This window comes from Amblyomma americanum, chromosome 1, assembly GCF_052857255.1.
Source record: "Amblyomma americanum isolate KBUSLIRL-KWMA chromosome 1, ASM5285725v1, whole genome shotgun sequence".
NCBI classification, from domain to species: Eukaryota; Metazoa; Arthropoda; class Arachnida; order Ixodida; family Ixodidae; genus Amblyomma; species Amblyomma americanum.
In genome coordinates, this window is record NC_135497.1 from 212,084,889 (window position 1) to 212,111,568 (window position 26,680).

Consider the following 26,680-nt stretch of genomic DNA (forward strand, 5'->3'; position numbering starts at 1 on the left):
CCTACTTCTTCGTCCTCCAACTGCTGTTCTATCTCTAACCACTTCGCTCTCTTTCTACCGCATTGCATGTTTATGTACCTGATCCTAGTGTTAAATTTCTTTTTTGTAGTTTTCTTCCTGGACCTCCTAGTGGTCATTTTACTGGCGTCAGCCTTCATTGCTACACTTTCTACTTTGCTTCTACCTACCCCTATGCCTTGAGCCGCAGTGGACCCCCTAAAAAAGCTACTTCCCGGCCTGCCAGGCGCCACCCGATCTCGGCTCCTAACCTTCTATTAAAGTGGATGCCATCTCGTTTAAAGCCTCCGCCAAAGCCTGCTCTATGCATTTCCCTGTTTATGTCTGCCACTTCTTATGCCGGATGGATGGAAGGTAGGAGCATCCCCTTTGAAACGGGGCAGTGGTTGTTGCCACTATGCTCAGTTTTTTCCTTTATTTTTTTGTTTACTCTGCTGTAAGCTGTTAATACAATTCGCCATTTCTTTAAAAAAAAATGCCATCCTGTGCTGCGCGCGCCACTTGTCGGCAGCTTCGCGTACTAGCGCGAACGTTAATTTATGTAAAATCATTAGGTGTATGTCTTCAGCCTTGACCATCTCACTGACTCGGTCGCCTGTGAGCTTTCCACGCCTTATTAATCTTGTAGCAGGCTTTAGCAAAGACAGCACGTTGGTGGAGATCGCGCCGTTCACAATAGGCCTTTTTCATGGTGGCACTCTGCGCATGCGCTTGCAGCGCACTAGGGGAAACGCACGACCGCCATGTTTTTTGGTGGTTCGTCGGCCAGTTGAGCGTTGCGGCCGGTTGCGTCGCGCGATCGGCGCTTCGCTGCTGCGTAGCTGTCGCCAACTTTTGCGTGCCTGCTGAAATCGCTGGCGGGGTGCCTCCACGATGCGCTGACGTGGGATGCTTTAATTCTAGCAAAACCCAGGAAAAGTAAGATTACTTAGATTCCCTGCAGCATCCCAGCATGAAGCTAAAAGAGCAGAGTGGGCGCAGGCAATGTGCCGTGTGAATGTTGATGGATCTCCGTGGCAGCCAACAGCCAACTCGCGTGTCTGCAGCAACGACTTTGTGTCAGGTAAAAACTCCTTTTCTTCGTTCTTGCGCTCTATTTTCTAAGAAGCTGTAGCGCGAAGCGCAATGTGCGACGCCCCTGTTGTCCATTTGCTAGCGTAGGAGAAGTGGCTGCATGAAAAAATGAGCGGAAATTGCGCGGGACTGTCTGCTAGCTAGCACCCCGGGCATAATAACTTCAGTAGAACTTGTCGGGCTGGTTGGTTTATATAAATGAAAAGATCTGCGCGAACGAGACACGGACGGCGAACAGGCAAAGACAGCGTTTGTGCGCGTCTTTAGGCTCTTCGCCGTCCGTGAATCGATCGAGCAGATCTTTCATTGCAACTACAATATCAGTGCCGCATGCGAGTAGAATGGAGCCTAATAGATAGGGTGAAAGGTAAAAGCAATGTAGTACGCCTACGGGAACGTGCACGCGCCGTGGCAGGGCCGGTCTCGAGGGGAGCGTGCGACCAGAGTTCGCCGAAACGACGACGATGATCTGTGAACGTGACGGTCGTGCTGCTCGCTGCCCTTTTCCAATCTCTCAGACTACATACTATTACCACTCCTTTTCCCGTCAAAGCTTTCCTGTATCCAGTAATTAACCGCCTGTGTCTTGGCCACTCACCCTTAGTGGGTATGTGCCAGCAACGTCTGAGGCCTTCCTTCCTTCCTTGCTCGCTCGCTCGAGTTAGGCTTCGTGGTGATGTGGCGTTTGTGGCGTCCGTTCGTGGCTGTTGCTGCTTCACAACCGCCTGCCTGCTTCTTTTCCTGGACCGCCTGCCTGCTTCTTTTCCTGGTGGTGCCGGGCGTGTCCTTGGTGAGGCGATTCCACGTTCGGGGGGTTTTTGCCAGGGTTCAGGGTTGCTGTGCTGTCTTGGGTGATAAGGGTGCCGGCGCGCAGTGTGAAGGCATGTCTTTCACCTCATCGGGAGGAGGCTCGGCAGCCTGGTTCGCCAGCCTGGCGGCCGAAAGCTTGCCTCTAAATTCTTTTCTAAAAAATGGGATTGATACAATCCCTGTGGCGCTTATACCGATTGGAGATGGAATTCTCAAAATGAACAATCCAAAATCAAACCAGGAACAACTCAACACTCTAACCGGTCATTATCTCGACATCTCGGAAGTGCGACCTTTCGGCAGGCGTGGCATTGTTTGCAAGTCGGCAAACATTGAGTGTGTGTCGGATCTGCTCCTTCGTTTCTTCGCTTCTATTCCAGTAGTAGTAGTAAGTGTTTAATAAAAAAATTTAACAAAAAGAAGTTAAAAGATTTTTGCTCACTCCAGCATTTGCCATCACTGTATCGGCGGCACCTGAGCTGGGGCAGCGGAAAGAAAGGATAGAAGGCAGTCTGAAGAAGGGAAATGAAAGAGGTGAAGGGACAGCAAGAAAGGACAAAGGGAGAGTACATATATACATTATTTACAAAGATTCAAAATAAAGTTGTCTAGGTCGTGCGCATGTACAGAAAATGATAAAATAAAAATAAAAACACGCGCACAACAGTTTGCACACAACAGCTGGGGTGGAGCGCCCAGCTGTTAAGCGTCCGAGGTAGTGCACGGGGAGCGTTCCATCACTGCGCATCGCTACCTGGCTAAGAACAGACGGGACGTCAAGTCCGTCTGTTCGAGAAATGCACAGATGTCTATTCCAGTTAAGGCCTTCATTCCTGAGCAGCTTGCGTGCACTAAGGGCATTGTCCGAGGAGTGGACCCGCATTCTTCAATCCAAGAAATTTTGGAGGAGTTCCAAGAAGCCGGGGTGGGCATTATTGCTGTATACCGCTGCTCTCGCGAGATGGCTGGAGTACGTGTAGCCATGGAGTCAGTCATAACAACTTTTGCTGGCAGCACATGCCCCTCGGAGTTGAAGGTTTGGCCAATTGTCTACCGCGTGGACCCGCTGCATCCTCGACCCCTTCAATGTACCAACTGTTGGAGATTTGGACGCAGTGGTAGAGCCTGTAAGTCGGCGACCAGATGCCGGGTGTGTGGTGAAGGTCACTCTTCCGATAGCTGCGCAGCTGAACAGCCAAGCTGTTGTTTATGCAATAACAGTCATTGTGCCTATGATGCCACTTGTGAAAGTTGGTCTCGGGAGCAAAGTTTATTGGAATTAATTGAGCAGAATCGCTGCTCACGGGCAGATGCTTATGCACTACGTAACCGCAGGAAACATTCACATGCCAGCATAGTGCGTTCCTCTACTCCTGACCTCGAGGCCACGTTGTCTGCCTGAATAGTGGCATCCGCCGAAAAAGCGCTCAGTGGTTGCCGAGCGCATGCTCAGCAGCTTCACGCAGGCCTTGGCTGATATTGTTACAAATCAGGCTATTGCTCAACCTCAGCTTGTAGTTACTCCACCTCCAACATCACAGCAAGCCTGCGCTCAAACTGTCGTTGCCACGTCAACACCCCAGGTGCCGTCTCATGTGCTGCCTCTCGACAGTGTCCCTGTAAGTCTGTCTCGCAACACTGTTTGCACTAATGACATAGAAATGGCTTGTCCTATGCAAAAGCTTCGTCCTTCATCCTCTCCTCCTAAGACTTCCGTTCCCCAGATCAAGACCAAAAAAGGCTCTCCTAGTGTATCTTCCAAGTCAGATATACTTCAAGAGGCTGCTTCAGCCTCCATTCTCAAATAGGCACCATGGCGGGTATAAAGGTTCTACAATGGAATTGCCGCTCCATTGCATCTTCTCTTCCTGATTTAAAAATTCTTCTATCATCTCATAACCCAGATATCGTGCTCCTGCAGGAAACTTGGCTATACCCTATTAAGTCATTTTCTTTAAACAGGTTTCATGTTTTCCGTGCGGATCGCATAAATGGTAGGGGGGATGGGCTGGTGACCATGGTTTCGTCAAAATTGTGCCATCGGGCATCAATAACTAAAGGAGTAATGGATTCTGATTGCGAGCTCCTAGCTATAGATCTCACTTTGCCACCCTGCTCTACAGTCACAGTTGCAAATGTCTATTTTACAAATGGAGTATGCAGAACAGACCACCTAGACAGCTTACTTGCAAACTCGAGCAGGGTAATCATTGCTGGGACTTTAACTCCCACCACGTAGTGTGGGGTTCCTATACTGATTCACGTGGCCATATGTTATAGGCATGGATGTCTGCAAATGATGTGCGGTGTTGCAACTCTCGGGCTATAACCTTCGTCCACAGACACTCGCGCCCAGTTCTCAATTTGTCCTTGGCAACGAGAGGAGTAGGTATAGGGGCATGGTCCACGATTAACTGTGGCACATCTAGTGACCATCTGCCAATTACTTTCACCATATTGGTGAGCCCCCTTCGAGAGCATGGTTCAGCCCGAAAATTAGTTAATCTTGAAGCATCATAGTCATTGTTTGACTGTTTAAACCAAAACAGCGTTCAGAAGAAATTCAATTATAAATATTTAGTGGTTGTGCACGAATACCACAGGGTACTCCATGTATACGAATGCCTAATGCGTCGTTTGAAAGAAGAAAACACGCAAGGAAAAATTTGGTGTCTATAGTCCCTTAAGAAGTGAAACAATATAACCATCAAACCTGTCCTATTTTACTTCATATGCTTACTGTTGGCTGAAAGATTCAGGCTACTTTTAGCACTACCTTGGTACTGAGTATAGTGCGGGACTTGCAAGGGGTAAAGCTATTCTGCTTCAGGTATGATTTGTACAGTATCATTTTTGCACTAGGGATCGAACCCCGCACCTCCCGCTTGCGAGGTGGATGCTCAGACCACTAGGCCACTGCTGCGGTCCCCCCACTGATGTTGCTTACACCAGGCACTGTTAAAGCCCCTGTCTATATGTTAAATGCATTTTAGAAAGCCATTCAATTCCCAAGTACCATTTCATCTTTATAGCAAAACCACAGTTTACCTAGCTAGACAAACCTGCTGCATACAAGCCAGCAGAAGGGTTGCACCTACATGCTTCATTAGGAAAACATAAAAATCAAGCAGAGCCTGCCCTTCATGGTGTATTATACCCTGATTTCGAGCAATGATCAAGATGGGCTGATGATCATTTCATTGAACACTTGCATGTTATGTTCGTAGAATCGAAAAGACAAGTATTATTGCAAAATCTTCAAGCAGTGTTTATTCTTAGAGAAAACATATGAAAAAAGTGTTGGATTAGTTATGGTGCACCTTGTATGCTGAAAGGAGCTCCCACTTTGTGAAAGGCTTAATTTTGGAATAACGGTAGCATTTAGGCTAGTTGTGTAACCGTGTTTAGATCGTGGACGCACTCAAAAAGACACTGGAAGTAAGCGCACTGTGTTGCCATCTCTTTCTGTATCCTTGTCTTTTTGAGCGCTTTCACGATCTAAACTTAATTTTGCAAGAGAGCAAGGAAAACAAAGATATTTAAATTCTGATAATTAAGGATAAAAGATCATGTTTCATTGTGTTGCTTAAAGTGTACATTGTATCGCTATTGCTGTATTGCAGCACTTCCGCCGTGGCATTGCATTGCAGCCTCTTGACTTTTGTTTATAAAATAGGCAGTCCTTTTTTTGCATTCGATTACAACACTTTAGGAGTTATCTGAGAGTTGCGTGGTAGCGAACTCTCAGATTAACGGTTTGCATTATTACGCCAGCATAACTTGCTAAGTGTTTCACTACAGTCTTGTTACTAGAACCGCCTCTTGAAAGTATTCAGCCTGGGGGTCATTGAGCGTTACTGTTCACATATCAAAATGCCAGATCAGCTGTATACTCTTTACAGCTACCAGAACTAAGGTACATTTCATGACATGCCATCTGACGAGTGCTGGAGCACCAGACTGGGGATTTGGATGAAACAATTTTCAAATGTGAGCTCGGTATCACACTGTTTTGTTCCAGTTGTGGAGAGGTTTTCTTTTCATTTTTGTTCTGCCAAACATTCAAGTTTTGGGCAATTTGTGATTACTTTTATCTTGTGTTCTCTTTGTTGTTGAGGTTTAGTTTTTGTGGTGCAAGCACTCCACTCTATTACTTTTCAGTATAATTAAAATTTGTAGGGCACATCGTGAAGAATAAAACTTCTGCTTGAATAATCTGCATGTGTTTAAGTTCTTCATTGTTGGTATAGAAACTAAGTTGAAACAGCTTGTAGTTTAGTTCTGGCTAGAATTTTTAGGAGAGCCTCATTAACATAATCACATGACCAACACAAACTGGGTGTTATTATTTGTGCAATGAAAAACAGTTTAAAATACTTATTAACAGCTGTCAGTGTAGGACTGGCCTAAAATGCTTTGTGCTCTATGTAGCTCTTCTCTGAGGCAGGATTAATTCATCTGCAGCTGCAGCCTGATACCGCCAAGATACAAATTCTTGGGTGAACTTATATGATTTTTTTTTTGTCACGCTGAGTAAACTTCATCTTTTTGAAGCATGGAACTTGAGCTGATTCTGAACAGCTCAAGCAGGAGTGCAGCGAATTTTATTATCCTCATCGCTTAGTTTACATTCACCTCAGGACGGCCTCTTCCAGTTTAAGTATCTATGTCTTGCACCAGCTGCATGCCACACTATCCTAAGAAATCTCTTAATCTTACCTAGGGAGATTATAATCAGTTATCTCCTGCTATATTTTTCTTGGGGTGAAATTCGTTTTGTTGCGATACAATGTACAAGCTGTTTCCTGCCCTGGTGCTCGGGTTATCTGGAATGAAATGCTTGAGAAATCGGTCTCTGATCTCACCTTGAGTAGACGAAATTAACTTGGGCTTGGGCACTCTTTGGCCACAGATGCCCTTGTGCCAATAAAATCCATCAGTCATTCTGTTGCCCTAAGATACCATTGGTGATTCATTCTCTGCATCGTACGCCCTGGCCAGGTCCATTTTCTTTTAATTTCTTCTGGAATATTGACAACTTACCTGTTCATCCCTGTTTTGGTTTCACTCTGTCAGTTATGCTATAAATAATTATAATCAATTTATTGAAAACATATTTTGGGCTAAATGACGTCAAGTTTTCAACTCTGCACAATGATATATATGGTTGGTCTTGTATGTCTTTACTAGTGTGCTAATGTTTCTTTTGTGCTCACTGTCTAAACAACCTTATTTTTCTATCATACCCTAAGTCCTTCTGTACCTATCTTCCTTCCCCCTGGCTCTTTCTCTTTCAAGTCATTTCTCCTCTTTCCTTTATACCGGCCATTGGTCACAAGGCTGCTGTGGGAATGACAGCCAGCACTGGGCACTTTTTTTTTTTTTCATGGGACCTGCACTGCTACTATTAACACTAATAGCACTGTATCAGTATTTTTGTGATACTGCATTTTTTGTTATTTATGAAGTAGTTGGCTAAGGCAATGGTAGAAGTGTTGGATATCACAATACATCATGCATATATCTTGCATGCAATATATCAGTGTGTTCACTATTACACTATGCTCTATTTCAGTTCAGTTTTTTGGCTATAGTTATTTTGTGCTTCTTTCCTAGTTTAGTCCACTCAGACTGAAACTTTGCTTTCTGTGTCGCAGGTAGAATCTACAATGAATGCTGCTCTGTATCTTGTAAGCAGGAGGCAAGTGTTAAATGAAGCCATGAACTTTTCTTGGAATTGAAAAGCCTTTGCCGTAGTGTGCGCTGAACCTCGAGTGGGAAGAGGAAAATGTCATGTCTTGGATTTCTGCAGAGGTGAGCCATTGCGGTGAATCTACCAGTGCAAAAGACAGGGACGAGAAAGGAGACGAGACAGGCGCTGACTCACGACTAAAGTTTATTGACGTGAACAGGGAATATATAAAAAGCCAAGCAACACTATAAACCAAAGCCATTACGCAGCCAAGTTAGAACCCCTACCCTCTTGTGCTCCTGTGGTCTTACATTCATACACCTTCCAGTTGCACCTACGTAAACCAGACCACAAGGTAATAGTATCTGATACCACATTCATTTTACTGTAGGTGGTGTGATGTTACTGTGAACTACTGTTCAGTGAACTCCAGTGAAACATGAATAAGGGCCACTCAACTCCTCTGAATATATGAATGTGCACTGAGCTGATGCACAAATGTAGATACACTGTGCATATATCATTGAGGACGCAAGCAAGCGTAACGTAGAACAAGCAACAAATTTTTTGTTTCTTGTCATTAGCTTTGCCTTGCAACTGTTTCTAGCATAGGAGCTGAAATAAAATGTGCACACAGCAGCAAGGTTGACATGCAGCTGCAATCAGAATATGATTTGCAACGCAATGCTGACGTCAAAATGGCAAAAGCGACCAAAGCGGACTGGTTTCATAAGGTAATAATGTATGCTATGCCTGTGCTGCCTAACCTTGCCTACCACTGTTGCTGGCTGATATCGGCGTCTCGGCCTTTTAGCGAGTGGGCCGGGTTGCATGTATGGCACTGCGCTTTACACTAAACTGCTCCTAAAGTCTTTCGTAGCCACTGAGTAGGATAAATTTTCATATGCAGGAAATTACTAGACAAGTACCTCGCAGCAAAGGGGCATAATTTTGTCTCATTGTGTTGATGCTTTGCATAGCTGCTGTGATTGAGGGGTCGAATTGCAGCTAGGGCAGCTAAATTTCAGTTTAGGTGAAAGGAAAAACGTTCCTGGGCTGGGTGATGTCGGCACTCATTAGAAGAATTCCAACTGGTAGAAACTAGTCCCGAGGCCTCCACTGAGTGTCCCTCGTAGCTGACATGTGCCTTTGGGGTGCTACAAATTAAAAATTGGAGAAGCTGTGTTCCGAAAAGTCGGAAGCCAAAAGCATATAATTACTTATGCAGCTTCTTAGACGGTCATTGGATATAGTCTAGCATGTGCCGTATATACCCACCTAATGAACCCACTCTCATAATGAACCCGCCCTCCAGTTTCATCCGCCAGAATCTACTTTTTTTTTTTTTTTCAGCCTCTAGCTTTTTGTAGCGAAGTCCTCTTTTTGCGCCCTCGGCATTGCAAACCTTGGCAGCGTGCCAAGATGCTGCCCCCCTTCCCCATGTCGCATGCCCTCATTCTGCCCACTTGTATGTTTGCACATGTACGCTTGCTCAGTAAGTGTATTATATGGGCACAATTTGTCGAAAGTTTCAACCTGGTAGCCGGGAAATCATGTTTTCTGGGAACGCATTAACCAGGAAAAATATAACGTCTTGCTATGGAACATTTTTAATGTCCGCGATTTTAAGCGTATTAACCGGGAAATCGTATGAACTGGGAACATATCAACAATTCAGTGTGTTCATTAGCATTGGCGTTGACAGTGTTCTAGATGAGGATGCTTTTGAGGAAAGGAAGGGTGAATAACTGGCTCTCTGGATAGCCCTGGCTCCCTAGCGCCCTGGACGGAGTCTGCGTTTACATCACGTTTCACGTTGCTCCGTCCTGTGACGTCATAACAGTGCACAGAGTTTGAATTGGAGGGCGGGAACAAATTTTTGAACTTCAAATCCAAATTTCTTTGAAATAAATGCATCTTTCGCTCCCGGACGAGTGGCAAGAAAGCTATGATATGCCGAACTATCATATTTTCCTAACCAAAAGAAAAAAAGAATGAGTGTTCTCCTCACTGTCCCTTTAAGGGAGGAAGAGGGTCATAGAAAAAAATTTTATTAATGAAGTCAAAATTATGAAATCTTTAGGGAACATGTATTTTTGTGTGGTGATTCCAAATATGGAATTTAATTTCATGTGCAACAATTTCTTGAGCACTTATGCAGTATGTTATGTAACTTTTTGAAAAGAGCTTTCAATAAATCCTGCTGCAGGGAACTTGCTAGAATGCATGTCACTGGTTTCTTTTGACATTGATCTATGCAATAAACCTAAGATTATCATCCTGTCTGTCATAAAAGTTGAGTTATAGAATTTTGAAGTTGTTGCTTCAGAAACAGGAAGACAAATATTTCTTCCCATTTGTGAAGTATGAAGTTCAATACCCTGTAACTCAACTTCTGTGATAGGCAGGATAATAATTTTACCCTTGATGCATAGCTTGTTGTCAAGACCAGCGGACGGGATGCATTCTAGCAAGTTCTTTGCAGCAAAATATTGTTAAAGCTCTCCGCAAAAAGTTACATGACATATTGCATCAAGTGCACAAGGCCTTGTTGTACATTAAATTTAATTCCATATTTGGAATCGGCACACAAAAATACATCTTCCCTGAAGACTTCATAATTGTGACTTCATTAATAAATATTTTTTTTCTAAGACCAGCTTCTCCCCTTAATAGAATATATTTGCTCTGAGTTGTCAAGAACCGGTTATTCCATATGCTTATGGCAACTCTGTATGAATGGTTGCACTTTTGGAGCTCACTGGCAGCACAAGATATTGGTGGTTGGGTCCAAAAATTCGCCTGCTTTTTGTTCTGCAGCTTTGCCATCCATGCAACTTTTTAATGGCTTCTTGCAGCTTTTGCTATATTAGTGAAACAAAATGTTCTTGAAAGCATTGGATGAAGGCTGTGTTGGCAGAGGTACAAGGCCTGTAGGGACATTTTTTACTGGAACAGCCCACTCACCCGGCTCATAGGAACTCTCCCAGTTAGGAAGTCGTGAAATGATACAGCAGAACTACGCTGTTTTTCATGAGGCCACGAGGAAAATTATACCAGCCAGGCAAAGTAGCCAAACAATGTGTGTGGATAAGATTGTGAGTGTTGTATGCGACTTTTTTTTTATTATTCCTTGTAAGCGCAATATGCTTCTGGAATTTACAAGCCTTTGCAGCTGCTAAGCTTTAAGGGGAGACACTGGTCTTAAAACGAAAATTTTTATTATTGGAGATATTGTAATGAAATTAGGTATCCATATGTATTTCTTCCTCCTATTTTCATAAATGTAATTAGTTTCAACTTATCTCAATTAGTTTTCTACTTATGGAAAATAACTGAAGCCTAATTAGGTAATTTCTTACGGGTCATTAAGACACTTTCCCTCAACATTTTTTGGTTCCGATTAAAATGTAGCCGTAGCCAAAGAGGTTCCTTGCGGAGCTATGCTATTTATGTTGTTATTAAGATACATCATCATATAAAAATGTTCAGTTATGTCGATGCATCACAATTCTGGAATATAATTAGCTGGTATTATTGTTCACAAAATTTGATATGTTCAACTTAGCCACATAAATATAGCATAGCTCCACAGTTCAATTCTTTCTGAATTCAATGGTGTAAAGCTCATTAAAATTGCACCACAAAAACATAATGAAAAGTTCCGTAACTCTAGTGACATTGGCAAAAAAATGAAGCTGAGAATATCGCAATTAAAGTTTTGACGCTGACTACAGAAAATTCTGGGAGGAATCTTGAACAACGGATTTTATTTAGATGTTCCCTATCTGTTTCCCTAGAAAGCAAAACAAAAAGTGTCTTATTCCATCCAAGGAAACATTAATAAAAAAATGTCGAAGGTGTAAGCGTAATGAAGTTGTAAAAAAAATGATTTCTTATGAAGTTATCGGTACATTTTTTTTTTTTTAAGGGCAATGGAGTGCAGGGCTAGGGTGTTGAGCTCTAAAGACAATATTTTGAATCCTGAACACTGTTTTTTGAGAGACCTAGCAGTCCAGAGCCAAGCAGATCTGAGCCACCCTGGCAAGCAGATGGGTGATCCTGAAAAGGACCGTTGGGTGCGACGATCGACACGTCTCCTACTCTGTCTCTGAGAAGAACCCCCTGGACGTTAGGTAGCATGCTGTCCTGTGCTGCTGTAGAACGTCTTCATAGCAGTCCAGGACTGTAATCTTCAGTTGCTCCCGTTTTGTGCCGCCCTGTCAGTCTCTCTTTCGTATTAGCGCTCTTTAGCTGAGCTCCATTTGCCTTGCGCAAATGCAGGGCGCCTTTTCCTAGAATTCGGCGAAAAAGGCAGCCACCAGCAGCATAGCCCAGACTTGCAGTGATGGATTCATTAGTTGCCCTCCTTCCTTGGTTGTAGAGGGCAACAGCCTCAGCAGCAGCCGGCTTCACACTTTCCAAAGAAGCATTTCCATTCTTTGAAGCTTGCATGCAAACGAGAGAGTGTAGGCTCTCACTCACCTTCTGAGTCTTTCCTTCGCTGCATCGTGCCAACAGGTTCTCATCGCTGAGCTTTGCAAACACTGGCTCCAGAGCAGCCCCAACACGAGCCGGGAGGGCACTCTTTTGTGCAGGTGGAAGTTCACCATTGGCCAAGGCTCTGTTGAGCTTCCACCAAGAGTCAGCACCCTCAGGGCCCTTGGAGTGGTTCGGGACATCATTTGTAGAGGTCATGTGCAAGAGTGTAGCTTCCACTGCCTTCTTCACGCCTGGAACGTCTTGACTGTTGCTCCTCAGGGCATGGCCGTAGTAGTTGGTGATCTTCTTGATCTTTTCCTGCGGCAGCTTGCCTCTTCCGCCCAGAGATTCACCTTGAGCCTTCTTTCTATGAACCAGGTTCTGCAGAGCAGTCCGCATTCGCTTATGAACATGGTTGATGCAATCCTTCTTGTCAGTCTTTATGAGTCCGTACACTTTTGCTTCTGACAAAGCATAAAAAGTCCGGCTGTCTCCAACAGAGAGGACGGTCGTGTAGCGCAGACCATACTTGGCCAGAGATCTTTAAAACATGGTCAGCGCATTCTCCACTTCCATGCGACCAGAGTTACAGTCGATGTTTCGCTGGTACTCGTGGTGGCGAGCCAGTCACTGTAGCCTTCATCTTGTGGCTATGGTACCAAGGCACATCTGAGACAAAAGTTCGGGTAAACAATGTGGTCTTTTGCCTGTGTACAGCTCAACAGTGCAGGCCACACTGATGTGAGAGCTACGACCTCGGGTCATCCACAAACCATCAAATATAACGTCAGTGTTCCCAATTCTACTCAAGAAGTCTCTATAGAGGTCCTTGATGACTGCCACACTGGCAGCTTCACTTGCGGTCGCTGTGCTCTCGCAGGCTTTCACAAAGTTTTCAGGTGTCCCTGAAAGGTCTTGTGGTGCAGACCTCGGTGTGACAGGTTCATACAGGCACAAACGTCTGCAAGGGCAGTCAAGCCTTTGCCTATCGTCTGTATTCCCTTCATGGCCCTCATGTTGACATCGAAGGGAGTGATGCTGGTAGTTCCACTTACTTGTTGGGTGGAAAATTGCTTCCTCTCCAAGTGCAGCTACCGCAGACGAGCTGGAGCTTTACAGCTAAGCCATACTCCTTGTCTGTTGCCTTGCTCAAAGTCAGACTTCCTGCGCCGCAGGTTCCGCGCTTCGGTTGCGCAATAAAGTTGTTTATAACTTTCATGTCCACAATCACGAACTCGGTACCAGTATCATCGGTCTGGCACTCCGCGCTGGCGCCAAAAAGTTCAAACTTGCGCTGGGTCGCTAAGTTTTCCTGCAGAGGGGACTTCGTGTTCGCCGATCACTCAACAAACTGCGCCTGCTCCGCCGCAGAGTAGTATGTGGCATCAACACGAACTGTACCGTAATCCGGGAATCAATTCGTGCTGGAACTCGGTCCTGCAGTGTCGTCAGCGAGCAGCGTGGTTGATGTTCCAGACAGATCCAGCGAGTCCGGCACCGGCTCTAGCGAAGGTCCCGACAGCGCACTTGTGGCCGATGCTGTACCATGCCCGTTTCTTACGGCTTCCAAAAGCTCGTTGCATGCACGGTTTAAGTCGGTTGTCTCCCGTCATCTTGATCGCATGGGAAAAATCCCAGCACAAAGCAGAAACATGGCGCATCAAGAAAAAACAAGCGCAAACGCAGACGCACATGAAGCGGCAGTGACGCTGGTGAGCGCAAAAGCGAAAGAAAAAAAAAATGACGCGCCGGTTACTCCAGCCAATGGCAGGTGCGAAAAGCGCGCCATGCGCGAGCCAATCAGCGACCCGGAAACGGTCTTCGGAAAGCCAGCCAGGGCAGTCATTTTGCTTGAGCGACGCCATTTTGAGACATCGCAAATTGTGCGCAACGAAAACAGCTTCAAACCAAGCCCAAGATGGCGGCCATCGGCCGTCTGCAGCGTCCGCGGCATGCGTGGGAAGTTCAAACAAATTTCGCCTTTTTGGGGACATTTCGTGGCTGCCGTGGCATATTGAAAGCATATTTTATCGCATTTCCCGACCAAATTTACCGTTAATAATTTGAGAATAGGTGCTTGAAGGGTCAAACATTCCGAAAATGAGTTTTGCTCAAAATCGATTGTTTGACCATTTTTGACTGTTCTAAGACATGCATCTCCCCTTAAGTCTAATAAAATTAGAATGTAATCTGACTCACTAGTAGATCACGATCACGTTTATTTCGTAGTGAAAAGTTTGTGCAACAGCTATGGCCCATTTGTCAGTACTGTATCTGCAAGCTTTGTTGACAGTTTTTTGGTGTTCATTTTTCGTTTTGAACAGCGGTGTGGCCACGGGGACACTCCGGCACCCCTGGCTATCGGGAACTCCAGAGCAAGGTTGCCGAACTGGAGGCAAAGCTGAGAGGTGGGTATCTAGCATAGGGTGGGGAAGCGGAAACTTCTTGTTTGCTAGAACGCTGGTGACAAGGCGACCTGGTGTCATTTTGATACAGTGTTGTAACACCTAGAATAGAGCAGTGGAATGCCTGTGGCCATTTCAAAAGTCTCTCGTGACCACCGTAAGAAAGGCTAGTTTTAGAGGTTGTTTGACCACTGTGTGTTACGGCGCTGGCACATTTACAGAGAGGCAGGATGGCAGCCAGCAAGCTTCTATTCCGAGCACCCCCATGAGAGCGCACTCTCTGGACCGCAGCAACCACGAGATGGACTGCCTGAGAAACGACAGTGTTCAACCACGGGGTCAGGTGGGTGGTCCTTTCCTAATAATCGAAAAAAAAAAATGGTATAATATATATCATATGTTATGTAAAGTGCATGGTCTGTTGCTTGAGTAGAAATATGTGTTCGGCTAATGGTTGACTCTTGATCTCGGTGGCCCTGACTAACGTCCCTTTATGGAGAAGGTAGTGACATTCTCCGTTTCCTGCTGGCTTCCTTCTAATACCTCCATGCCCATCATTGCGTGAGAGCGTCGCTGAAAGGGTCAAAACTTGTTGGTGCACTTGCAAAATTCCAAAGCTTTGCCATTGTTTTGCCATTTATTGGCCGGGCAGGAGTTTCCTGCTTGAACTGTCTGCACCCGGTGGTGGTTCCTGCCCGACCTGCCTTAGCTTGATTGTGGTCTCTTCGCCACCAGAAAATCGCCTCTTCTGATAGAATGTTTTCAGTGCTTTCCCTTCGACATAACTGCAGCGTGAAAAAAAAGACAAACGCAATGGAAGGAAAACACTGACGACACGGACAATCGCTGCACTCACGACTGGTTTTATTTTGCCAATACATGCAAAATATAAAGGTTCCGCTGTGCATGCACTCACATAATACAGAAGAAAAGGAGACGTGCCAACGACAACATAGCTCTTCTTAGCTCGTGCCTCAGTTCCAATACCATCGGCGTTGATGCCATCTGGGGTGCACGCCATGGCAATATGCCAGGATGCTGCGCCAGTAACAGCATGGTGTGTTTATATTTTGACGAGAGCGCCAGCGGCAATGGCTCACTTGGCAAGCTTGGCAACGTGCCAGGACACTGCTGTGGCCGGCTGCCGACAGGGTATGTGTTGTAAGAAAGCCGGCGAGACTGAGAGGAAGAGACATGGGGCATGAGGTAGCACGTGTCAGAGTACATGCACTCGAACACCGGAGGAGAACCTGGTAGTTTAGGCCAGAATATCACAAAAAGTTTTTACTTTCACCCCACAGCTAATGCTAAAACATTCGCGGTGGACACATGTAACTGTCCTCTGAGTTTTTTTTTTTATGTAGAATGTTGTCCCACTCGTTTGGGTAACCTCTTCTGTGCAATTGGTCATTAAATCGGCTATGGTGCAGCTGTGTCTCGTGCATACGCTGATGTTATGATCCTTTCCTAACCAAGGAAGAAATTGGTTGGGTTTTAACATAGTTAAGGGGGGAGACTACCCTTAAACACCAACTTTTTTGTTTCTTGAGATATCTGAATGAAATATTCAGGGTAGGCGAAGAGCACGACCATTTGAAGAACTACCAAGTTTCATGGAGCTGTGGGCACTGGTTCCGAAGCTACAGGAGTACAGCAGCCGACGTATAATTCGGACTCTAATAATTCGCACTTGTAGGATATTTCGGACCTCGTTGAGGCACCGTCAGTCTCCCCATAGAAGCGCATACATATTCACAACGGATATTTCGGATCTAAAAAGTCCGAAAGTTCGATTTTTCGGACTAATTTCAGTCGCCTGCGGGCCAAAGTCGGCCATCTTTTCGGCGGCGCAAAAGGCGCTATCTTAGATGAGGTGGATTTATGCTGCAGTTGGCTTGGCTTGACACACTTTCGGTACCTCATTGTTGCCAGTAGAAGTCCCTGCGATCTCCGACACTTGGAGGTGGCAGCCGGATTGTCATCGCCGCCAACTTGCTTTTGTCGCCGACGTTGTCGCGGGCAGTTATCGCTTGTCCCATACGTTGAAAATTCGTTGTTGGGAAGGAAATTGTGCAGGAGCTATCTCACATCTCGGTAGGAAAGGATAAAAAGAGGGACTGAGAGAAGAAAGGAAAAAAAAGATCTGCCGTAATGGAGGGCTCCGGAATAATTTCGACTACCTGGGGAACTTTAACGTGCACTGACATCACACAGGACATGGGCGCCTTTGCGTTTCGCCTCCATCGAAACGCGCCCATCGCGGTCGGGTTCCAACCCGGGTTCTCCGGAGCAGTAGCCGAGCGCCCTAACCACAGAGCCACCGTGGCGGGTCTCATACGTTCGCCGTTTCGTCACTTGGGTTTCTCTGACCGTGTTGACCGAGTGGCGCTCAGTCCTCACAAAGTTACATCTGTTCGCCGTTTTGTGATTGCGTCCGGCGGTTCCGCCGCTTTGAAAGAAAAGTGCCTTATCTTCGCGTGTGTTGAACAAGCGGTGTGGTGCACACTCAGATTGTGGACAGCATGTACCCGCTGTGTCCGTCAAACAAGCGTGGCAAGTATTCCAACTAAATGCGGTGACCTTGCTGTCTAGCGTGTACAGTGAAAGCACAACCTTGGCGCAAATACAGGCGCAAATCGTCGCCAACAAGAGAAATTTTCCGCATGGTAACATCAGTGACATTTTAAAGCAGATTTTTTTCAATAAAGTGATTTTTTTGTACTTCACGGATTTTTCGGACTGTTCGATTATTTGGACCATTTTTGAGGTTCCTTCGAGTCCGAAAAATCGGTCGGCGACTGTATATCAAAGTGGTTCACATAGGTCGCTTATTCCAGGCCTGGAGAATTTGAAAATGGGTTTGGCTCTGTGAAATTCGTTATGGTCATTCCTGGATAGGTGCCCCAGGGCAAGACAGAGCCCTTTTTCTAAATTTCGTTGCTGGAAAAGTCAAGCCCAGCACTGAATTTAGTGTCAATAAACTAGATCTTCATTAGGCATATTTAAATTGCTTACGACAAATTCCAGAAGCAATAACTTGAAAAAGCGGGCTTGTCTTGTTCTCAGAAATGTATTCAGGTACGGAATAAAAAAAGCCTTATGAAAATCCGATAAGCGGTTCCCGAGCAGCAGCCAGAATGAGCAGCCCCGCCAGGCAAAAAATACATCCTGAGAAAACAGCCCTCAAAGGTTGCGAGAACACAAGCTTTCTTGTTTCTTGTGATATCTGAATGAAATTTTCAGAGTAGACTAAAAACACAAACATTTGAAGAAATACCAAGGTTCATGAAGCTGTGCACACTGGTTCTCAAGTTACAGGAGCATATCAAAATGGTTCACATAGGTCTATTTCTCCAGGCCTGGAGAATTTGAAAACAGTGCTGTCACTGTGAAATTCATTGGGGTTATTCCTAGTTAGGTACCGGAGGTCAAAACAAGGCCCTTTTGATGAATTTCCTTGCTGAAAAATTTAAGCATAGCACTGAATTTAGTGTCATTAATTAGACCTCATTAGCCAATATTAATTGCTTATGACAGATTCCATACGCAATAATCTGAATAAACGAGCTTGACCTGCCCTCTGAAATTTATTTAGGTACGGAATAAAAAAAAAAAACCCCATGGAAATCCGGTAAGTGGCTCCCGAGATGCAGCCAGAATCTCGATCTTCTCGGACGTCAGGAAATGTTTCCAAGTGAACGGCGTGTGCGATGCATTCTCATGCCTCGGGGTAGATGCGAGACAGGAGCTGGAGGTCGCAGTCCCTGAGTTTGATGCGTTCGGTACGCAAGGCATGCCCGAAGCAACGCATTCTTGCACCGGTGAAGATGCTGGTACGTCGCTGGAAGCGGCAACGCAATCGCTGTCTAGTAGCGATGTAGAAGAAGTTACGCGGCTGGAAGCATCGACAGTCCTTGTTGGCGGCACGCTTTTCCGAAAGAACACAGTTCATACCACGCTTCCGGGCACTGAACGCGTGTAGCGTCTTTAGCTTTGTTAGACGCATCTTGAGTGACTGCGCAATAGTCAACAGTCTGCAGGAAACTGGTCGGACGGCACGGCGAGATATCGCAAAGACGGTGGCAGCGGCGATCACAATGAGAAAAGCAGAGAGCCAAGGCTGGTGGGGCGACGCGCTGGCCTCCGCTGGAGGGGACCGCCGCGTCAGCGTGCGCAGCAGCCAATAGCAGGCGCGTGATCCCCCGCGTTCTCAAGGAGCGCGCCCTTCGCCCAATCGCAGTCTCGCATTTCAAAGGCGGGAAACTCGAAAGGCGCTTTTAGGCCCCCAATCACAAACGAGTAGCGCTTCCACCACGCCGCCGCTGCCGTTGTCGAAGGCAGGCAAAAGAGAGCAAGAATTCACAAACAGAACAAGACCAAGGTGGCGGCTCTTGGTTCACTGGCTGAGCAACAGCGTACGCACACAGTTGGGGTATTTTCTGCACTCTCTCGCAGCTCAGCGGCGAGGCGTTAAGCGCTGGAGGATGCCGAACAGTGTTGGTCATGTGCCAGTGTAGTGAAGTCGGTCCCGCTTTGGCCACTGTGCGGACACGGCTTCTTAGATATTTAATTTGAAGTACTTTCACGACAAATTAGTCGTTCATATTTGCAGAAAAGGTAGTTAATGGCACATACTACCGCAATGTGCACTTTTCCAAAAATCGGCTTTTTCACGATTTTTCGATTTTCAAGGGCCGCATCCCCCCCTTAAGCGCTGGAGGATGCCGAACAGTGTTGGTCAGGCACCAGTGTAGTGAAGACAGTCCCACTTTGGCCAGTGTGTGGTCACTGTGCCACATGCGCTAAACTTGGGCTTTAAAAAATTAGGATGCGGCATTCGCTAATGTGAGCGACTAGTTCTTCTAAGCTAATGCTTTGGTCAGCATCAAGGGCAACAATGAGTCACTCAAGAGTGTTCACACAAGGGCTTTAGCTTTGTCTTGACATGACTGAAATGTAGCAGACCATATTTGAGATTTGATGCTGTGCTCACTGCCGGGGCCTTCTCCCAACTTTACTTGTTAGGGTGCTTCTACCATGCTGAGATCAGCAAGAGGCACTGTGCCCTTGGAGAGAGCAGGAGGATTGGGTTGGGTGAGGCATTTTTTCTTAATTTTGGTGCTTGGCAGACAACAAAAATAAACTGACTTTCTCATCTAAAATTTTTACAGCGCTGAACTGGGGATGTCAGTGCCACATATATTTGGTGTAGCACTAAAGAACTTCTTCATGGCATTACAGCTTACCATCTAGCATTGGCAGTACGCATGTTGATTTAATGCTCGCTGCTTGTTTAGTGACGTTAGGCCTGACATATGGTCGTTATGCTAACAATTGCCAAAATGTTCATTTTCATCTGCTTGGTTCTAAAATTCACTCGCATCTGCTGCTAATGCGTAAGGCTTGCTGCATTAGTGCTGCCACTCCTTCAGGTCGATGCACAAGTTGTTTTTCGCTGTCATTGTTTGGAGGTAGACTTTTTTTTTTTAGTATTAAAGCACTATTACAATGGGTAAACCCCGAACAACATTTCTTTTGTCCTGTGGTTTATAAACTTCGCCTCACTGCTATGGAGAGGTTATGTCTCGCACTCATTATGTTTCGGCCACGTGGCTTAGTACAGTCATTCCTGGATGTAAATCTGAGTTGAAGGGGGCTGGAGGTTAGTTAGAATTTAGTGCGGGCCTTTTTAAGTGTAGCGGAGCTAAATTTTGGTGTTTTATGGCCAGATAAACAAGGAAGGCATGCAGCATTAGCTGTAGCTTTCTCATGCCGCTTGCGAGCTAGACTGTCCCACTTTTTGTGCAGAACCCAGCCAGCACAGAGGTGCCAGGCCGAAGTATGGGCTGTCTTCTCGTCTGACTGCTCAATTTCCGGAGCAATTCTCCACCTCGCCTGAAGTGCAAGTCGGTGGCCGCGGCCCGGTGCCAGGTGGCTCCGCGGAGGGACCGCAGATTCCTAGGCAGCGACGCACGCTGCTGCCTGCCTATATTTAACTCGGGAAGCCGGGCGACGGCAAGTCTGCCAAGGGTGAGTCTTTCCTTTGTGTGCACGCTAGCCGTGGAATGTGAATGCACCAGAGGGGGTGCAAGTGCAGTGTGTCATGTAAAAGGCAAGTGGTGACTGTAGGTGGTGTGATGTTACTGTGAACTACTGTTCACAGTGAACTCCAGTGAAACATGAATAAGGGCCACTCAACTCCTCTGAATATATGAATGTGCACTGAGCTGATGCACAAATGTAGATACACCGTGCATATATCATTGAGAACGCAAGCAAGCGTAACGTAGAACAAGCAACAAATTTTTTGTTTCTTGTCATTAGCTTTGCCTTGCAACTGTTTCTAGCATAGGAGCTGAAATAAAATGTGCACACAGCAGCAAGGTTGACATGCAGCTCCAATCAGAATATGATTTGCAACGCAATGCTGACGTCAAAATGGCAAAAGCGACCAAAGCTGAGTGGTTTCATAAGGTAATAATGTATGCTATGCCTGTGCTGCCTAACCTTGCCTACCACTGTTGCTGGCTGATATCGGCGTCTCGGCCTTTTAGGGAGTGGGCCGGGTTGCATGTATGGCACTGCGCTTTACACTAAACTGCTCCTAAAGTCTTTCGTAGCCACTGAGTAGGATAAATTTTCATATTCAGGAAATTACTAGACAAGTACCTCGCAGCAAAGGGGCATAATTTTGTCTCATTGTGTTGATGCTTTGCATAGCTGCTGTGATTGAGGGGTCGAATTGCAGCTAGGGCAGCTAAATTTCAGTTTAGGTTAAAGGAAAAACGTTCCTGGGCTGGGTGATGTCGGCACTCATTAGAAGAATTCCAACTGGTAGAAACTAGTCCCGAGGCCTCCACTGAGTGTCCCTCATAGCTGACATGTGCCTTTGGGGTGCTACAAATTAAAAATTGGAGAAGCTGTGTTCCGAAAAGTCGGAAGCCAAAAGCATATAATTACTTATGCAGCTTCTTAGACGGTCATTGGATATAGTCTAGCATGTGCCGTATATACCCACCTAATGAACCCACTCTCATAATGAACCCGCCCTCCAGTTTCATCCGCCAGAATCTACTTTTTTTTTTCAGCCTCTAGCTTTTTGTAGCGGGATCCTCTTTTTGCGCCCTCGGCATTGCAAACCTTGGCAGCGTGCCAAGATGCTGCCCCCCTTCCCCATGTCGCATGCCCTCATTCTGCCCACTTGTATGTTTGCACATGTACGCTTGCTCAGTAAGTGTATTATATGGGCACAATTTGTCGAAAGTTTCAACCTGGTAGCCGTGAAATCATGTTTTCTGGGAACGCATTAACCAGGAAAAATATAACGTCTTGCTATGGAACATTTTTAATGTCCGCGATTTTGAGCGTATTAACCGGGAAATCGTATGAACTGGGAACATATCAACGATTCAGTGTGTTCATTGGCATTGGCGTTGACAGTGTTCTAGATGTGGATGCTTTTGAGGAAAGGAAGGGTGAATAACTGGCTCTCTGGATAGCCCTGGCTCCCTGGCGCCCTGGACGGAGTCTGCGTTTACATCACGTTTCACGTTGCTCCGTCCTGTGACGTCATAACAGTGCACAGAGTTTGAATTGAAGGGCGGGAACAACTTTTTGAACTTCAAATCCAAATTTCTTTGAAATAAATGCATCTTTCGCTCCCGGACGAGTGGCAAGAAGGCCATGATATGCCGAACTATCATATTTTGCTAACCAAAAGAAAAAAAATAATGAGTGTTCTCCTCACTGTCCCTTTAAGGGGGGAAGGGGGTCTTAGAAAAAAATTTTATTATTGAAGTCAAAATTATGAAATCTTTAGGGAACATGTATTTTTGTGTGGTGATTCCAAATATGGAATTTAATTTCATGTGCAACAATTTCTTGAGCACTTATGCAATATTTTATGTAACTTTTTGAGAAGAGCTTTCAATAAATCCTGCTGCAGGGAACTTGCTAGAATGCATGTCACTGGTTTCTCTTGACATTGATCTATGCAATAAACCTAAGATTATCATCCTGTCTGTCATAAAAGTTGAGTTATAGAATTTTGAAGTTGTTGCTTCAGAAACAGGAAGACAAATATTTCTTCCCATTTGTGAAGTATGAAGTTCAATACCCTGTAACTTAACTTCTGTGATAGGCAGGATAATAATTTTACCCTTGATGCATAGCTTGTTGTCAAGACCAGCGGACGGGATGCATTCTAGCAAGTTCCCTGCAGCAAAATATTGTTAAAGCTCTCCGCAAAAAGTTACATGACATATTGCATCAAGTGCACAAGGCCTTGTTGTACATTAAATTTAATTCCATATTTGGAATCAGCACACAAAAATACATCTTCCCTGAAGACTTCATAATTGTGACTTCATTAATAAATATTTTTTTTCTAAGACCAGCTTCTCCCCTTAATAGAATATATTTGCTCTGAGTTGTCAAGAACCGGTTATTCCATATGCTTATGGCAACTCTGTATGAATGGTTGCACTTTTGGAGCTCACTGGCAGCACAAGATATTGGTGGTTGGGTGCAAAAATTCGCCTACTTTTTGTTCTTTAGCTTTGCCATCCATGCAACTTTTTAATTGCTTCTTGCAGCTTTTGCTATATTAGTGAAACAAGATGTTTTTGAAAGCATTGGATGAAGGCTGTGTTGGCAGAGGTACAAGGCCTGTAGGGACATTTTTTACTGGAACAGCCCACTCACCCGGCTCATAGGAACTCTCCCAGTTAGGAAGTCGTGAAATGATACAGCAGAACTACGCTGTTTTTCATGAGGCCACGAGGAAAATTATACCAGCCAGGCAAAGTAGCCAAACAATGTGTGTGGATAAGATTGTGAGTGTTGTATGCGACTTTTTTTTTATTATTCCTTGTAAGCGCAATATGCTTCTGGAATTTACAAGCCTTTGCAGCTGCTAAGCTTTAAGGGGAGACACTGGTCTTAAAACGAAAATTTTTATTATTGGAGATATTGTAATGAAATTAGGTATCCATATGTATTTCTTCCTCCTATTTTCATAAATGTAATTAGTTTCAACTTATCTCAATTAGTTTTCTACTTATGGAAAATTAACTGAAGCCTAATTAGGTAATTTCTTACGGGTCATTAAGACACTTTCCCTCAACATTTTTTGGTTCCGATTAAAATGTAGCCGTAGCCAAAGAGGTTCCTTGTGGAGCTATGCTATTTATGTTGTTATTAAGATACATCATCATATAAAAATGTTCAGTTATGTCGATGCATCACAATTCTGGAATATAATTAGCTGGTATTATTGTTCACAAAATTTGATATGTTCAACTTAGCCACATAAATATAGCATAGCTCCACAGTTCAATTCTTTCTGAATTCAATGGTGTAAAGCTCATTAAAATTGCACCACAAAAACATAATGAAAAGTTCCGTAACTCTAGTGACATTGGCAAAAAAATGAAGCTGAGAATATCGCAATTAAAGTTTTGACGCTGACTACAGAAAATTCTGGGAGGAATCTTGAACAACGGATTTTATTTAGATGTTCCCTATCTGTTTCCCTACAAAGCAAAACAAATAGTGTCTTATTCCATCCAAGGAAACATTAATAAAAAAATGTCGAAGGTGTAAGCGTGATGAAGTTGTAAAAAAAATGATTTCTTATGAAGTTATCGGTACATTTTTTTTTTTTTTTAGGGGCAATGGAGTGCAGGCCTAGGGTGTTGAGCTCTAAAGACAATATTTTGAATCCTGAAAACTGTTTTTTGAGAGACCTAGCAGTCCAGAGCCAAGGAGATCTGAGCCACCCTGGCAAGCAGATGGGTGGTCCTGAAAAGGACCGTTGGGTGCGACGCTCGACACGTCTCCTACTCTGTCTCTGAGAAGAACCCCCTGGACGTTAGGTAGCATGCTGCCCTGTGCTGCTGTAGAACGTCTTCATAGCAGTCCAGGACTGTAATCTTCAGTTGCTCCCGTTTTGTGCCGCCCTGTCAGTCTCTCTTTCGTATTAGCGCTCTTTAGCTGAGCTCCATTTGCCTTGCGCAAATGCAGGGCGCCTTTTCCTAGGCTTCGGCGAACAAGGCAGCCACCAGCAGCATAGCCCAGACTTGCAGTGATGGATTCATTAGTTGCCCTCCTTCCTTGGTTGTAGAGGGCAACAGCCTCAGCAGCAGCCGGCTTCACACTTTCCAAAGAAGCATTTCCATTCTTTGAAGCTTGCGTCCAAACGAGAGAGTGTAGGCTCTTACTCACCTTCTGAGTCTTTCCTTCGCTGCATCGTGCCAACAGGTTCTCATCGCTGAGCTTTGCAAACACTGGCTCCAGAGCAGCCCCAACACGAGCCGGGAGGGCACTCTTGTGTGCAGGTGGAAGTTCACCATTGGCCAAGGCTCTGTTGAGCTTGCACCAAGAGTCAGCACCCTCAGGGCCCTTGGAGTGGTTCGGGACATCATTTGTAGAGGTCATGTGCAGGAGTGTAGCTTCCACTGCCTTCTTCACGCCTGGAACGTCTTGACTGTTGCTCCTCAGGGCATGGCCGTAGTAGTAGTAGTAGTAGTAGTAGTAGTAGTAGTAGTAGTAAAGACTTTTATTCGACCATAATTTATAGGCCGAGCATGTCGACCGCCTGGGCGACCAGAAGCCGCTGTTCTTCTTCCCCTTCAGCGCCAAGCCAGTCGAGCCAGGTGGTGATGGATAGAAAGGGTGGGGGGAAGGAACCCGACTGCTGAGCAGCCGGGCAATAGAAGAGGCAATGGGCCAGGTCCGCATAGATGCAGGGGCAGTTGGGACAGGAAGGGTCCGATCGATAGCGATAGAGGAAGAGGCGGGACGGGGTGATAACTGCATTCATCTGAATGTGCCGAAGAAGGCGAGACTCCGGCACCGTGAGTGATGGATGAGGAGGAGGGTAAAGGCGTTTGTCGAGGCGGAGCTCAAGGTAGACCTCTTTTATGGTGCGGCGAAGGGTGAGCCTCCCACCGTCCTCCGAGGGCTTGGGCCAAGGGATCAACGGTGCCCGGAAGAGTGTGTCGCGGGCGAGCTGATGGGCCAGCTCATTGCCGTCAATCCCTGAATGCCCAGGGACCCAGCGGAGGAAAACGATGGAAGGCTGCAGTGCGGAGACCGCTCGCTCGACCTCCTGTTGGAGAGAAGGGGTCAGGGTGCGTTTCTGTATGTGGTGTATAGCGGCTTGTGAGTCTGAATAGACTGTGTACTCTTGGAGAGAGGGAAGGAGGGCAAATGACTGGAGGGCATGCGCAATGGCGAGGACCTCGAGGGACAATGCGTCTGGAGGGTGTAGATACGTAGTAGTTGGTGATCTTCTTGATCTTTTCCTGCGTCAGCTTGCCTCTTCCTCCCAGAGATTCACCTTGAGCCTTCTTTCTATGAACCAGGTTCTGCAGAGCAGTCCGCATTCGCTTATGAACGTGGTTGATGCAATCCTTCTTGTCAGTCTTTATGAGTCCGTACACTTTTGCTTCTGACAACGCATAAAAAGTCCGGCTGTCTCCAACAGAGAGGACGGTCGTGTAGCGCAGACCATACTTGGCCAGAGATCTTTAAAACATGGTCAGCGCATTCTCCACTTCCATGCGACCAGAGTTACAATCGATGTTTCGCTGGTACTCGTGGTGGCGAGCCAGTCACTGTAGCCTTCATCTTGTGGCTATGGTCCCAAGGCACATCTGAGACAAAAGTTCGAGTAAACAATGTGGTCTTTTGCCACTGTACAGCTCAACAGTGCAGGCCACACTGATGTGAGAGCTACGACCTCGGGTCATCCACAAACCATCAAATATAACGTCAGTGTTCCCAATTCTACTCAAGAAGTCTCTATAGAGGTCCTTGATGACTGCCACACTGGCAGCTTCACTTGCGGTCGCTGTGCTCTCGCAGGCTTTCACAAAGTTTTCAGGTGTCCCTGAAAGGCCTTGTGGTGCAGACCTCGGTGGGACAGGTTCATACAGGCGCAAAAGTCTGCAAGTGCAGTCAAGCCTTTGCCTATCGTCTGTATTCCCTTCATGGCCCTCATGTTGACTTCGAAGGGAGTTATGTTGGCAGTTCCACTTACTTGTTGGGAAGAAAATTGCTTCCTCTCCAAGTGCAGCTACCGCAGATGAGCTGGAGCTTTACAGCTAAGCCATACTCCTTGTCTGTTGCCTTGCTCAAAGTCAGACTTCCTGCGCCGCAGGTTCCGCACTTCGGTTGCGCAATAAAGTTGTTTAGA

The 26,680-nt window shown here is 45.7% G+C and overlaps 1 protein-coding gene across 1 annotated transcript in view; it reads left to right on the forward strand.

Annotated features, from left to right (window-relative positions):
- The first annotated feature begins 735 nt into the window (after positions 1 to 735).
- The window catches only part of LOC144114581 (uncharacterized), a 197,148-nt gene continuing 171,203 nt past the window's right edge, over positions 736 to 26,680 (forward strand). The window contains exons 1-5 of the mRNA XM_077648418.1: positions 736 to 1,081; positions 7,560 to 7,716; positions 14,401 to 14,484; positions 14,703 to 14,824; positions 20,290 to 20,511. Coding sequence (XP_077504544.1) covers positions 7,691 to 7,716; positions 14,401 to 14,484; positions 14,703 to 14,824; positions 20,290 to 20,477 — 420 coding nt within the window. The 5' untranslated portion in view covers positions 736 to 1,081; positions 7,560 to 7,690 and the 3' untranslated portion in view covers positions 20,478 to 20,511. The remainder of the gene's footprint in view (positions 1,082 to 7,559; positions 7,717 to 14,400; positions 14,485 to 14,702; positions 14,825 to 20,289; positions 20,512 to 26,680) is intronic.